The sequence below is a fragment of the Panonychus citri genome, unplaced genomic scaffold (assembly GCF_014898815.1).
Source record: "Panonychus citri isolate SS breed McGregor unplaced genomic scaffold, ASM1489881v1 Contig00126, whole genome shotgun sequence".
Classification (NCBI taxonomy): Eukaryota; Metazoa; Arthropoda; class Arachnida; order Trombidiformes; family Tetranychidae; genus Panonychus; species Panonychus citri.
In genome coordinates this window covers 29336-42855 of record NW_026515531.1, presented here as the reverse complement: position 1 = coordinate 42855, position 13520 = coordinate 29336, and the positions used below count along the sequence as shown (strand labels likewise).

The window sequence follows — 13520 nt, the reverse complement described above, 5'->3', positions numbered from 1 at the left end:
TTAGTAGTTTTCACAATTGATTGGATGCTAACTAAATAATAAAACCTTCTAAACGAGAAAATAGTGTTAAGGAACAAGTTCCAAAAGAATCAGAATCATGTTCATCTCTCATGATGATGATGTTTCATGGAGAAGGTAAAAGTGTTCAATCAAAAAGAAAGAAGGAAAAGAAAGTGAAGATGAAGATAAAAGGTGGAGACAAAATTCTGAGACAATTGATGTTGATAATTCGTTAACATCATCATCTTCTTCTTCTTCTGAATATTATCATGAAAAAGGAAGGAAAAAAAATTGTTCGATATTTTCAAAGGTAAATAAATTTACCGTTAGAAATGTATCAATATGTATTCAGTTGTAATCTAATAATAAGTGAAATTGTTTCGTTTCTTGATTTTTTTTTCTGGTTACCCTGCTAATCAATTACGTTTTATGATTTGTTCACATAAGTTGAAGTTTAATTTTTAATCAATTTTCATGATAAAATAATGATCCTGATGATGAAACAATGATTATTCATTTGGTAAGAAAACAAATTACTAAACCAAGTGATTCCTTTGTGATTTACTTAATTGTGATTAGTGAACAGAGTGAAAAATGTTTTCAGTTTAAATTTATTTGTCTATTTTTTTTGTTTAACTTTTTTTCTTCCTTTCATCTTATTACTTATGTATTATCATGAAAATGAGATGATGAAGGTTGAATTTCATGATAAATGAGATGATAATCGAGGGTATTTTTTAAGATCATTTCCGCCATCAAATTATATTATTAAAAGTTAATATAAATTCAGGGAATATGATTACTCAGATTTCAATGGGGGTGAACTTGGTATTCATCAGGAAGGATATGGTGATGAGGTTGGAACTCTTCAGGTAAACAAAAAGCTGGGAACATATCAAATGTAACTTTAGTTTCGAGTTCTAGTTCGAGTTCTAGTTTGTTTTTTTTCGTCGAAAATGTTTCTCAGGTTCTTAGCTGTCGTCGATTTAGATGAAATTGCTTTTCAACATCATCATTTCCATCTAAATGATTGGCTCATAATCTGTAGTTGTTGATAGATTCAATTCGTCTATTATTCATGATCAGTGGGAAAACAAATTTCTCGAAATGTTTTTATTATTAAATATTCGAGAATAATCCAAGTATAATGATGATATTTAATATCTTAGTTCTAAGGTTATTCGATGATTGATCAAGAAACCTAATTTTCGCGCTCATTTGTTTTCTCTGTTTTTTTTATCCTTTTACTTGGATATTCATGTTCATGATAATAATTTGACAGTTTCCTTGGATATTATTATTACCATGATTTAGGAGAAAACATTTCCAGATAATCTGTAAATCAGAAAACTCTGGTTTCCATCTGAACTTTTCTTAAACCTCATCTTGGAACTTTTTTCTCTCTCTCTCTCTTTCTAATCTTCCACCCTCTTGATTTCCTGATGAAATTTGAAGATAAATTTCTCTCTCATCTTCTCATGTACTTTATCATCGACATTATCTTCATTCACTAACTGTGTATATATCAACTTATTATCTGAAACATTTATCCTCAATTTAATATAATATATTAGCATGAAGAGAAGGGAAAAAAATCCAATCATGAAAAGTAAAGGAGTTAACCTAAAAATCGAGGAGGAAAAAGTTCTGAGAAAGTTTTTCGATACTCGAAAATAATAAATATAAAAACTACAATAGTTTATTGAAAAATAATCATGTTAATGATCAAGGGGATGATAAATTGTGATTAACAAGAGTATATAAATTAAACAATGTTTAACTAATAGTATTATTGAAATATGATGATAAGATTTATTATCATCATATTTGGTTAATTTTTCAATGTATCATTTATTTAATATTAACTTTCACTGTATCATAATCAGAGAGGGTATTCAGAGTTACTCCTCCCTTTTATCCAGGTAAATTCTGGTTCAATTTTACTCTACCTTTTTTTTCAATATGCAAGATTAAAAGATGAAGAGATGAATTTATCTCTTCGATATTTACATTATTCTTTATTCAGTTTCTTTTGCATGTTCAAGTTCATTTTATCACCAAGATGATGAAAAAAAGAGGTGACATTGTCCTTTGAATAATGTTGCCTCTTGATGATAGTGATGATGAGGATAAAAAAAGCTCTCATCATTATCAGAGTCTATTTTGTTATGTTAGATGATGAGGGAATCCTTGAAATCAGAATGAATAGTCAATTGAATTGAATTGGTTACAACATTTACTTTTAGATGATTTTCATCTGATGTTCACAAATTTTATCATCATCATTATCATCTTATCATCTTCATTCTTACTCTTTCAACATTTTCCTTAGCATTTTCTTTTGCTCCTTTTTCATGATTCTTTGAGCGTGTCAAGGTCAATGAAGTGCTATGAATACTAAGAAAGAAGAAGAAGAAGAAGATGATGATGATGATGAAAAGAGAAGGCACTGAATTCTGAAGAAAATTTTCTTTCTTTCTTTCCTCTTTCTTTTACCTTCTTTCTTAGCTTTTTCCTCCTTCTTTTCAAATCAATCTCACACCCGAGAATGATAATGAATTGAAAATACACCAAGAAGGAGGGTATTGGTTATAATATAAGGAGAAAAAGAAGAGAAAACATTTTCATCAGCATTTCCCTTCTGACTCTTTTGTCTCAAACCATTAAGCACAATTAAATATTGTCAACTTAACCCAGAAGCAAATTCAACCATCTATCCCACTCCCACTTATCCTCCACCTCCATCACCTCGATCATCACCACCACCATCATTATCATCATCATCATCATCAACAACAAACATCAACACTCAATCAAGAGTAACAATATCTCCCAATGACATTACCATAAAAAAGACAACAACAAACGAAAGTTAATTTATCCTAATGATGAGAAATTATAAATTTAATTATAAATTGCCAATCAAATTAATAACCATCGCTCTCTCTCTCTCTCTCTCTTTCTCTCTCACTCTGATTAAGATATAAAAGACACAATCAAGAAAACAATTGATTGACACTTGATTGTTATCTTCATATTTAATATAAATAAAAAAGTTTAATCACCATGAAAGATTCATAAGTAAATGAGTTTATCATGATGGTGGAGAAAAAGTTTTTCCAAAATAACAGTTTGTTATAATTCAATCAATTTTTTTCCTTGATTCAGTTGAAAATACAATAGCTACAATGTAATAATAATAATGAGTTTAAGATTTGATTAAAAAAAGCTTCCAACAATTGATTCTATCAATAATGATTATATTAATCATGAAGATGATAATGACAAGGGAGAGAAGAAGAAGAAAAAAAATGATTATATTATCATGATGATTAAGGTTGACACAAGGAAGATGAAGTTGATTATTGTTATTATTTTGATAGAGAATTGGAAAAAGTTATCATTAACTTAATTGTTGTTTCTTTTTGTTAAATTGTTCTCATCTCTGAAATGATAAATGATTGAAGATGGAAACAAAATGTAAACAGAAAGTTAACTAAATAGAATTGAAATTTTCAGGTGAACTGAATAATGATCATCATCATGATAAGAATCATCATCAATGACTAAGGTCAATTGATGGAAAGATGAAGATGATGATGATAACGATTCCTTTGACAATAACTCACTCTCACTTTTAAGCTCCCACAACTTAATCAGTCTGAAAGTGAGTATTTAATTTATCATCATTATCATTCTTGACTATTATCATTTTCCTCTGATTCCTTCAAGTCTCTCATGATTTAAATCACCATTAACTCAGATGAATTTATCTATTTATGCAAGAATACATAGTTAATTCAATTGACCTCATAATCCACAGATAATATCATGTAAATATTATTCATCATGATAACATTATCATGATGAATACAACTATTTATATATATGATTTTTTTTTCAGCTTTACTGTTCATCAGCTTTTTGTTTTATCATCATCTTCATCATGAAGATGATAATTTCATCCTGGAATCATTATCACAACCACATTATATTTATAAAAAAAAAAGATATACACATGAAATGATTCATTGTTATGATGATGATGATGATGATGATAAAAGTTCAGGAATCAGATTCATTCATGGTAATCATAACAATAACAATGATCAATGTCAATAATGATAACGATTATAATGGTCAAGGAATAGACAACAATTGATGGTCAATAGTAAAAAAAATAAATAAATATATTGTTTACTCTTTGTATTAAATGATGACGATGATGATGATGATAAATATCTCGGTTTTATCATCCATGGTAAATGTTCATTATATTCCCAGAGGAATCAATGAGAAAATCTCATGGGGATTTTATTGAACTTTTTTTTTATCTTTTTTCCCTCTTGGTGATAAAATAAACAGTTTTTTAATTTGATCTAAAATATCATATTCCCTTTGATTGCAATTCAAACTTAATTTCAATTTCCATTGGAAAATAATAATCTGATCATGGAAAACGATAATAATAATAATGATGATAATCTAATCCGTTCAGATTAAGAACTTTTTTTTTGCTCTATTTGTTAAAGAAAATATTAATATTTCAATTTCAAATTGTTATTGATCATTAACTGATTTCGGTTTCACTTTCAATTGTATCTTTACAGTTGCAGTTTAAAAAAGATACCTGATGATTCATTTATATCATTAACTAATCTGGTTGAACTGGATTTAAGTAACAATTATCTGGATCATATTCCCGTTGGAGCCTTACGAGAGACCCGATCATTGCGACGTCTTTATCTTAATTTGAATGCGATCAAAAAAATTGATTCCTCAGCGTTTGTCCATTTAAATTCATTACAACTCCTTGATTTATCTAATTGTGCCATCACCTCCATCCAAGCAAATTCATTTGAAGGCCTTGAGAAACTTAATTACCTACTTCTCAATGGAAACAAATTAAAGTAAGTTATTAATTATATCATTTGTTAACTCCAACAATCAAACAGGCAAAGAAAATCCAATCTCTTTCATGGTGTGTTTAGGATTTTTCAAAATCAACTTGAATAAGTAAACAATCAATTCATTGAAATGATGATGATCATCATGATTAAAAAGAGAATTGTTTATGATGATGATGATGATGATCAAGTTAGAAAAAGTTTACCACCGGAAATTTGTTTCTCAATCGGAAATTAGTTCAATTCAATGTTTATGTTGTAAGATTATCTCTTATTTAAAGCTGAAAGTTTCAATCATCATGTAAGATAATTTTCACAATCATGTTAATCAGGAAATCACATATTCTTGGATAATTATTATTACAAATAATCAATAATATTGATGACATTTGGATGATCAATTTAATCAATTCATCTCGTTTCTCACAATATTATCATCACAACGAATCAAATTCAATAGATATTAAAATGAACTTTATCTTAGGTTATCAACTATCAACATGTTATCTTTATCTGAGCTCAGAACTTTTTTTCCCAATCAAAAGTATTTGATAGCTGTTTCTCTCTATGGTCGATATCATCTTCATCATCTTTACCTTGAGAAGAAAAAATCACTTGTCATTTAGATTCTATTACAAACTATATATATTATTATATTCCAATTCTTCATTCTCTTCTTCATCGTCATCATCTTCATGTCAAAGATTTCTACTTTTCCCTATTCTTTGGAAATACAATTTTCCATGATAAGATTGACAGTTTAAGGTTTCGTTAGCAGAGATTACATTTCTCTTGGAAGATGATATGTGAATGAGAATGATGATGATAATGATGAGAGAAAGGAAAGAGAGAAGAAAAAAAATAAAGTATTTGTGATTCTTTTTTCGCTCTCCATCTTCTGAATTGTTCATAGATTTCCGGTTCTATCATGAGAATCAAAATTCCTGAATTTAAACTATCTAACTAAGGATTTAGAACCATTTCCATACACTTTTCTTGTTCTAAATCTTCATGAATTTTACTTTTTCAACACCAATTTTTGGAAAACTGTGTTACTTGAATTCTTGGTAATTTTGTATCTCATTTCCATTAAAAATTCTGAGTCTCATGTTGACCGGGAATCTATGATTCCTGTAACGATAATAATAATAATATAATTTAACCATTTGATAGAGTTGCACAGGAAGATGAATTTATAAATTACAATAGCAACAATCTTAATAGTGAATCAATATATTCATGCAACAATTGAATCATCAATGGGAATCAAAGTGTAACTAACATATCTAATATTCAAATCAACTAGCACATTAAAACATCAATCATTTGAACAATAAACTGCTTCTGTAAATGATTTGATGCAGAAAAAAAAAGTTAATCAATAAAAGAGATATTGATTAACATTTAACTTTTTTTTTCCTCAACGAAAAGAAGATTAAAATTGCTGTTTAAATCTAATAGATCCTTAATCCTTTGCAACTCTATCTCTCTCAATGATTAACTTGAAACTTTTTCCTGGTTAAATTATGATGTAAATCCATGAGATGTTAATCCTTTTCATATCCTTTAACTTGATTGTCCAAAAATTGATAACATGGTGTAAAATTGGATAAGAGTAACATGATGATGATTATGTTAATCACTTGAATGATTGTAAAAATTTTCTCTTCTCGTCTCAATTGTTGTTACCCGGAATTCATTGATTGTTTGTTCATCATTAGTGATCATCATTTTTTTTTGCTGTAGAAAAAAAGAAAAGGATAAAAAACGTTAGTTTGTTGTTGTTCATCTTAAATTTACATATTATATCATTTCGATTATCATTATTACTATATAATAGAACATAAATATATATGAACATATTTTTTTTTCTCCTTTCGAAAGCAAATGGAAAGCATTTTTCTCTCAATTTAAATTCAATTTAACAATTCATTCGAGAATTCAATTCTCCAACCTTAAGCTTATTCCATTGAACGTTGAATATGAACACTTTATGTATATTCCAATCTTTACCTTTCCATTTTCTTATGTTAGTTGCTGACAAAATGATGAAGAAAACAACATCATATCTTGTAATATTTTCTCTCTCTCACTTTTCATATCACTTTTTACTCACCTTTTCTCCATCATGGTAACACAGTCACAATAACTATAATAATGGTAATAGTTTTTTTCCGCTGATAATTCTGACTGATTTAATAAATTTAAATTGTCGGTGACGAAGCAATTTTTTCCTTCAACACACATTAGAAAAAGAGAGCACAGAGAAAAATATGATTAATGTCAATGAAAATTATTGTGTCAAATTTAGTTAATACATTTACAACATCATCAGTCTCACAAAAAGGATAAAGAAAGAAAATTCAAATATGATGATAAAGATAATGAAGATGTTGATAAGGTAAAAACAAAATGGAGGTAAAGAGATGAAAACAAAGAGAAGAAGAAGAGAAAAATAGAAAAATAGAAAAATAGAAAAAAAAGAAAAAAAAATGGAGACAATGAACAGAAATTCTATAATTTCTGTTAACGTTTATATCTCACCGTTGATGGAAAACATTGTAAATGGAAAATTGTATTAATTGTTGCTCCTCTCAGGTACACAATTACGAAACAATTTACAACAATTAAAAGAACAATTTAAATTAATTTGTAAAAAGTTAAACACACAATTAGAAATGAACATTAATCTTACAATTAGATGTTCATCTAACTCCATCTAATGTCTAATTGAAACTCTAATCGATTCTCATTGGTTGATAAGTAGAAATTTAAAATTCTTTTCATTTGTTAACCGATTTCGATTGTGATTTAATTAATTGTTTTCTTTTGTTTTCTATTCTTATTCTGTTGTTAATTGTTTTCTATTTTTTTGGAACATTTTGTATTGTTCTTAGTTGTGAGATTAATTTGTTCTTTTGTTGATGAACATCTTTTTTTTTGTTTCTTCTTCAAATTCTCAATGTGATTATTTAGATTTGAATGTTGAGAGTTTTGTTGATAATTTTGTTTTCATTTTTTGTTTTCTTCTTCTTTCATTCATTTGGTTTGTTATTTTCTTTTCTAAATTAATTTAGAGACTTACCTGGTTCCATTTTGGATTCTTTGGTTTCACTGAAACAAATTAATCTCCATGAGAATCATTGGTTCTGTGATTGCCGGATTATTGACCTTAGATCGGGTTTGATTGACCGATCAATTTCAATTACTGTGCCTCCAATATGTGACAAACCGATCCGATTGAAAGGTTCATCTTGGCAAAATTTGGGTCCAGATGAATTTGCCTGTAGTCCAAAAATTACCTCATTAACTAGTGCCAAATTTATTAAAGGTAAGATTGATCATCTTAGGCCTTTCATCTACCATAATCTCATTGTTTACATTGTAACGATCTAATAACTAATTGGCTCTTCAACTAATATTTATTTTCTCTCTTCAATTGTCTCTTACAATAAACAGGATCAAATGGAACCATAACCTGTCGTATTCATTCAACACCGATGTCCAATGTCTCTTGGTATTTTGAATCGAATCAAATTTCTAGGCAGATAATTAAAAATAGTACCTATATGTCATTTGGAAAACAGTATGTTACCATTAGAGATACTCTGATGGACAATGGACAAACATCTAAATTGACGATTACTGAGACCATGGAGAAAGATTCTGGAACGTAAGTTTTATCATAAACCATGACCATTGACTATCATGATGATGATGATGATGATTAACATTTTATGTTCTTACAATTCAATTCAATTCAATTTTCTCTTTCTTTCAATAGGTATATTTGTTACGCATCAAATAAAGCAGGAAATGCATCAAATTCAATAGTAATTGGCGTTATCCAACCTGAACACTCTGGTGAAGAAGAATTGAGATCATCCGATAAAGATGAACAAATTGGAATAATTTTAGCCACAATATTGGTCTTCCTTTTAGTTATCCTTTCAGTTTGTTTCATATTTCTACGAAATAAAACTTCACTATTCAGTAGCATCTTTAAAACCTCCAACACTGAAAATCTTGCTGGTGAAAAGATTGAATCAAATTCCACCCTGGATCCATCTTACCATAATTGTAAACCAACACTAACCAATCATATTATAAACAAATCGATTGATAATGAACAAGACAGAAAGAGGCCATTTAATCAACTCACCTCTAAATCGTCATCAACAACGTCAACAATTGGTGCCAAAGATACAATAGTGATAACTCAATCTAATGGATCACTTTTAACATCGGATACTTTGGTTAAAGTTTTCCCACCCGATCAACATTCAACAACAATTAACGATAACAATCTAAGTCCAAATATTAGTAATAAATCACCTGATGGAAGTGGTTTTGAAAAGTGCCTTGAATCTTATCTAATGATGTCTGAGGATGAAAATAGTATGCTACTCCCGAACCGAACCAATAACTCAACAATAGAAAATCAAGTTGACTATAATTCAATAATCCAACAACAACAAGAATCAACCGATCAACAATTAACATCACTTCTCTCACAAGAACAGTTAAATCATCATCTCCACCACCCACAACAACAACAACAACAAGCAATCAATTGGGGCCAAGATGTTTACGATCAATCAAATATATATTCAAATCGATCCTTAAATCGACGTTATTCCGATTCAAGTGCTTCTCTCATGGTTAAACAGCTCAATAACAATTTAATTCCAGTAATTAACAGCAGTCGAGTAACAGTGCATGACGATAATTCAATTGAATTATTAACAAGAAGTAATAACAATAATCATCCAACAACAACAGCAACAATTGATAGATTCAGGCCTAGACGGTTATCAGAAGGAATCATTACCAATCGAGTTAATGGTTTATGGAATCGTAATCATCATTTAATTTCAGCAACAATCAATATCCATCCAAATGAAGATTATTCTAATTGGAGTATTGGTCAACATAATCAACAACAACAACAACATGTTGTTATTAACAATAATGATCCCGATTATCTTGGTAAAGTTAATCTAATTGGATCAGAAAAAGATAGTCTATTAAGACGAAATGGTTTCGCTAATTATGATTATTCAACACTTCAATCTCACCGTCGATGCTCAAAATCAGGTTTATCGTCCCTTCATAATAATAATGTGGTTAACAATAATTCATCAGCATATTTGAGAGCTTTATCATTGGAAGATTCAAGTTTATCTCCAACATTTCCAGTTATCCATGAATCTGCTAAAGAATATGAAAGTGAATTAAAAAATTAAACTGTTCCAAATTAATCCAGTAAATCTAATTCGAGGAATCAACCGTTTTAATCGCTGAATCTTTCCATTTAAATTTCGGAATAATATTCCTTGGCCTAATATTTTCATTCTCTGTTATGATAACAGAATAATAATTATCTAATTATATTATCCATCCTACCAATTAAAATATTATTCAATTGTAATTAATTTTTAAATCAATCAAATGGTAATCAAGAAAAAAAAAATTAACTACTTCATCTCATTTGCTTGTGTTCATACATATAACTTGTTATTATTGTAAAGTAAATTGATCTGATCAATTTTCTAATTGTAATTATAAAATACACAACAATTTGTCTTATGTATCAACAAATTGAACTAATTGTACATAAAATAAATAAATTAAGAAAATAAATTGTAATCAAAAAGTTTGAAGAAAAAAATTTTCGAAAATTTTTGCCAACTGGCGACATCTCTTGTTGACCTTTTCTACTAACCGAATTCTCTTTTAAATTTTTCCGATTTATCATCAAGGAGAATGAGAAAAAAGTTCAACAATTGAACTTCAATTGACTTTAATTTCCAATTGATAATTAATTTAAAGTTTAATTTGTGGGAAATTTTTTTTCTAATTAGTTAAATTGTGAATGTTGATTCCATCTATGATTGATTTAGAAACGATTGGAATCTTGAGTTGCTGGTCTAACCAAAAGTCTAAAGGTATTTATGTAAATAAGAAAATGACCTTACATGTTAATTGAAACTCTTGTTTTTTGATTGGATTAATTGATTGGTTTTTCTTTGTTGTTTTCTATTTTCTTTTTTAAATTCAGCTAATATACCAACTGATATGAACAATTTTCCATGAGATTTTATCTACAACTTTAATCACCATCATAAACTAATGGAGATAAAAGAAATGGAAACATAAAACCACAGAAAAGCTCTAATGAAAATCCACTGGACTATAAAAGGAATGATGGTTAATGGATAAGCTTTGGAAAAGGAGGAAAAGTTAACCTTTTTGTTTGTCATCATCATGGAAATTGGATAAAAATAACATTGATTGACACTGATAATCAATTGATTAGTTTCAACGATTCTATGGTTATTATTATTAATCTACTCTCACCCAGTGAAAGTAATCAATTTCTCTTGGATGATTTTACCATTTACATGTGATCCATAAAAGGAATAGATGAGAAAACAAAAACCAAAGAGAATAATAAAAAGTCCCAATGGAGAGAAAGACAAAGAAAGCTGATGTTCGTTGTTCTAATAATCAAATCAAATTAGAATTAACAAAATTCAATCTATTTTTACCAAAAGGAGTTACAATTTAATCCAAATGATGATAAACAAGGGGAATGTATTTTTATACCATCAACCGAAAAGACCACAATACATTTATGCTACTATATTTGTAGTTGAATGAACGTTTTAATCAATAGGAAAGGAGGAGAAATTTGGAGGATTAATTGTATTTAAAGCAATTTCCAGATTATCAACAATTTAATAACAAACAAATTGCGTAAAAAAAACAACTGAAAACAAGGATAAACACCTTAGGTACTAACCGAGTAAACAAAACATCATCATCGGAAAATCTAATAATAAGCGACGATTAATCAGTTTATTTGTTTACTTTAAAGTTTATTTTAATTAATTGTTAATCATTTAACATGGTTTATAATTAGTTGACTGGTTAGCAACTGAGGATTGACCATTTAGTTAATTGTGTGTTGATAAAAAAGCAAATTACGCTCTGTCCTTGAGAGTAACAAGTTAAACAACTCACAGAAACTCATCATTATCAAGATTCACACTTAATTAACGGACAATTTATTTGATGAAAGAAAAATTTACTCTCCACCTTTAAATTGTAATTACAATTAATACTCACGTGTACCTCTGGTAATATAAATATTAACCATAAACTTTGAGCTCTTTTCATTAAATCAATTGTTGCCTTCGAGTAAACATCAAGTAAATCAAGTAAATATCTTGTTGATTGTCGAGTGAAATTGTAATTAAACTATTCTAATTTGTTTGTTTCAATAATTTCCTAGCAAAGAATTAATTTAAATCATGAATTTCTTGTTAATTGTTACCTTTATTTCACTAATTGCAACAGTTTATGGATTTGAACCTCCGAGAAAACCATGTAAGTGTAACAGTGATCGAAGTTTAATTCTATTCAACTAATTTAATTCGAACCAATTTATTGATTGTTAATTGTTTTCTAATTGTTTCACAATAGGTGAAAAAGTTGATCAATTCTCTCAGTTAATTAGTATCGTTTCTTACAACAATTCAAATGAAACTTATTGGCAAGCGACACCAGGAAAGGAAATGAAAGTTGATTTCATTTTCGGTAAGTAAATCAATTAATCAATTTAATCACCAGTAATGGACAATCAATTGATTGTCCATTAACAATAATAATAATAACAAAAATTATCAATGAGGAAGTAAAAATATGAAAACAAAACTTTTAATCAAGAAAATTAGTTAATTTGATTGATCATCAAAGTCTTTAATTAAATTTGAATCTCTCATTTCTAATTGTTTCTCTTTAATTAATTAATTAATTAGTGGCTAAGGAAGGTTTCGGTAAAATTGAACAAGCAATTTACGCCATTTTAGATCCTAAAGGTGGTCCCGGTGGTAAACCATTGGAATTGTCTTACGAGAAACCGGAAGATGCTTGTAAATTTATCAATTCTACTTCCTGTCCATCAGAAGGAATTAAAAAAGATCAACCTTACCGAATGAATTTATCATTTGTTGTTCCTGCTGCAGTTCCAAAGGTAAGTTTTAATGATTAAATTAATCTTAATTAGTTCGATAATCACTTAATCATTTCGTTAATTGTTGATAGATCGCATTGGAGGTTCGATTCATAGTCAGGGAAACAATTACATCTAAACGATTAACAAGACTACAGAAAACTAATTGGATGAAACATCCAGGGAAAATGATTATTTGCTATCGACTTCCAGTCCAAGTGGTTTACAATTAAATCATCATCGAGTTAATTATCATCACAATCAACAATACATACAAAACAGAAACTTATTCAATAACTATTAATATAATAATCATCACTTTGGATCAACATTATCATCACTTTTTTAGTAACAATTTGATTAACTGAATTTAACTAAACTGTAAATAACTGATTTGATTATTAGAGTTAAACAAAATAAATTATTTTTTTTACAATTGAATTTAAACAAATTGTAAATTATTTCAATTGCAATGAACGTGAAAACAATTTATAAAAGTTTCAAAATGATTTTTGGTTAATTTTGTTTCAATTTGTAATTGATTTGATTGATCAATTGTTCAGATAAATTTTTTGTTTACTTGATAGTATAACTTT

General features: G+C 28.2%; 2 protein-coding genes and 1 long non-coding RNA gene across 3 annotated transcripts in view; 2 read left to right on the top strand and 1 right to left on the bottom strand.

Moving 5' to 3' along the window:
- LOC128390725 (uncharacterized) overlaps positions 1-10303 on the top strand; it is a 97805-nt gene extending 87502 nt beyond the window's left edge. The window contains exons 2-5 of the mRNA XM_053350479.1: positions 4611-4910; positions 7985-8238; positions 8367-8580; positions 8692-10303. Coding sequence (XP_053206454.1) covers positions 4611-4910; positions 7985-8238; positions 8367-8580; positions 8692-10153 — 2230 coding nt within the window. The 3' untranslated portion in view covers positions 10154-10303. The remainder of the gene's footprint in view (positions 1-4610; positions 4911-7984; positions 8239-8366; positions 8581-8691) is intronic.
- On the bottom strand, positions 6125-7815 carry LOC128390741 (uncharacterized). Its single transcript, XR_008325685.1, has 3 exons — positions 7452-7815; positions 7024-7141; positions 6125-6647 (listed from the first exon to the last, which is right to left on the bottom strand). It is a non-coding gene; the product is annotated as an uncharacterized LOC128390741 (long non-coding RNA).
- Positions 10304-10698: 395 nt separating the features above from the next.
- Positions 10699-13363, top strand: LOC128390735 (uncharacterized). Its single transcript, XM_053350492.1, has 5 exons — positions 10699-10855; positions 10969-12299; positions 12396-12509; positions 12731-12945; positions 13017-13363. The coding sequence occupies exons 2-5, from the start codon at positions 12224-12226 to the stop codon at positions 13155-13157; spliced, it is 546 nt and encodes a 181-aa protein (XP_053206467.1). The 5' UTR covers positions 10699-10855; positions 10969-12223; the 3' UTR covers positions 13158-13363.
- Positions 13364-13520: the final 157 nt, after the last annotated feature.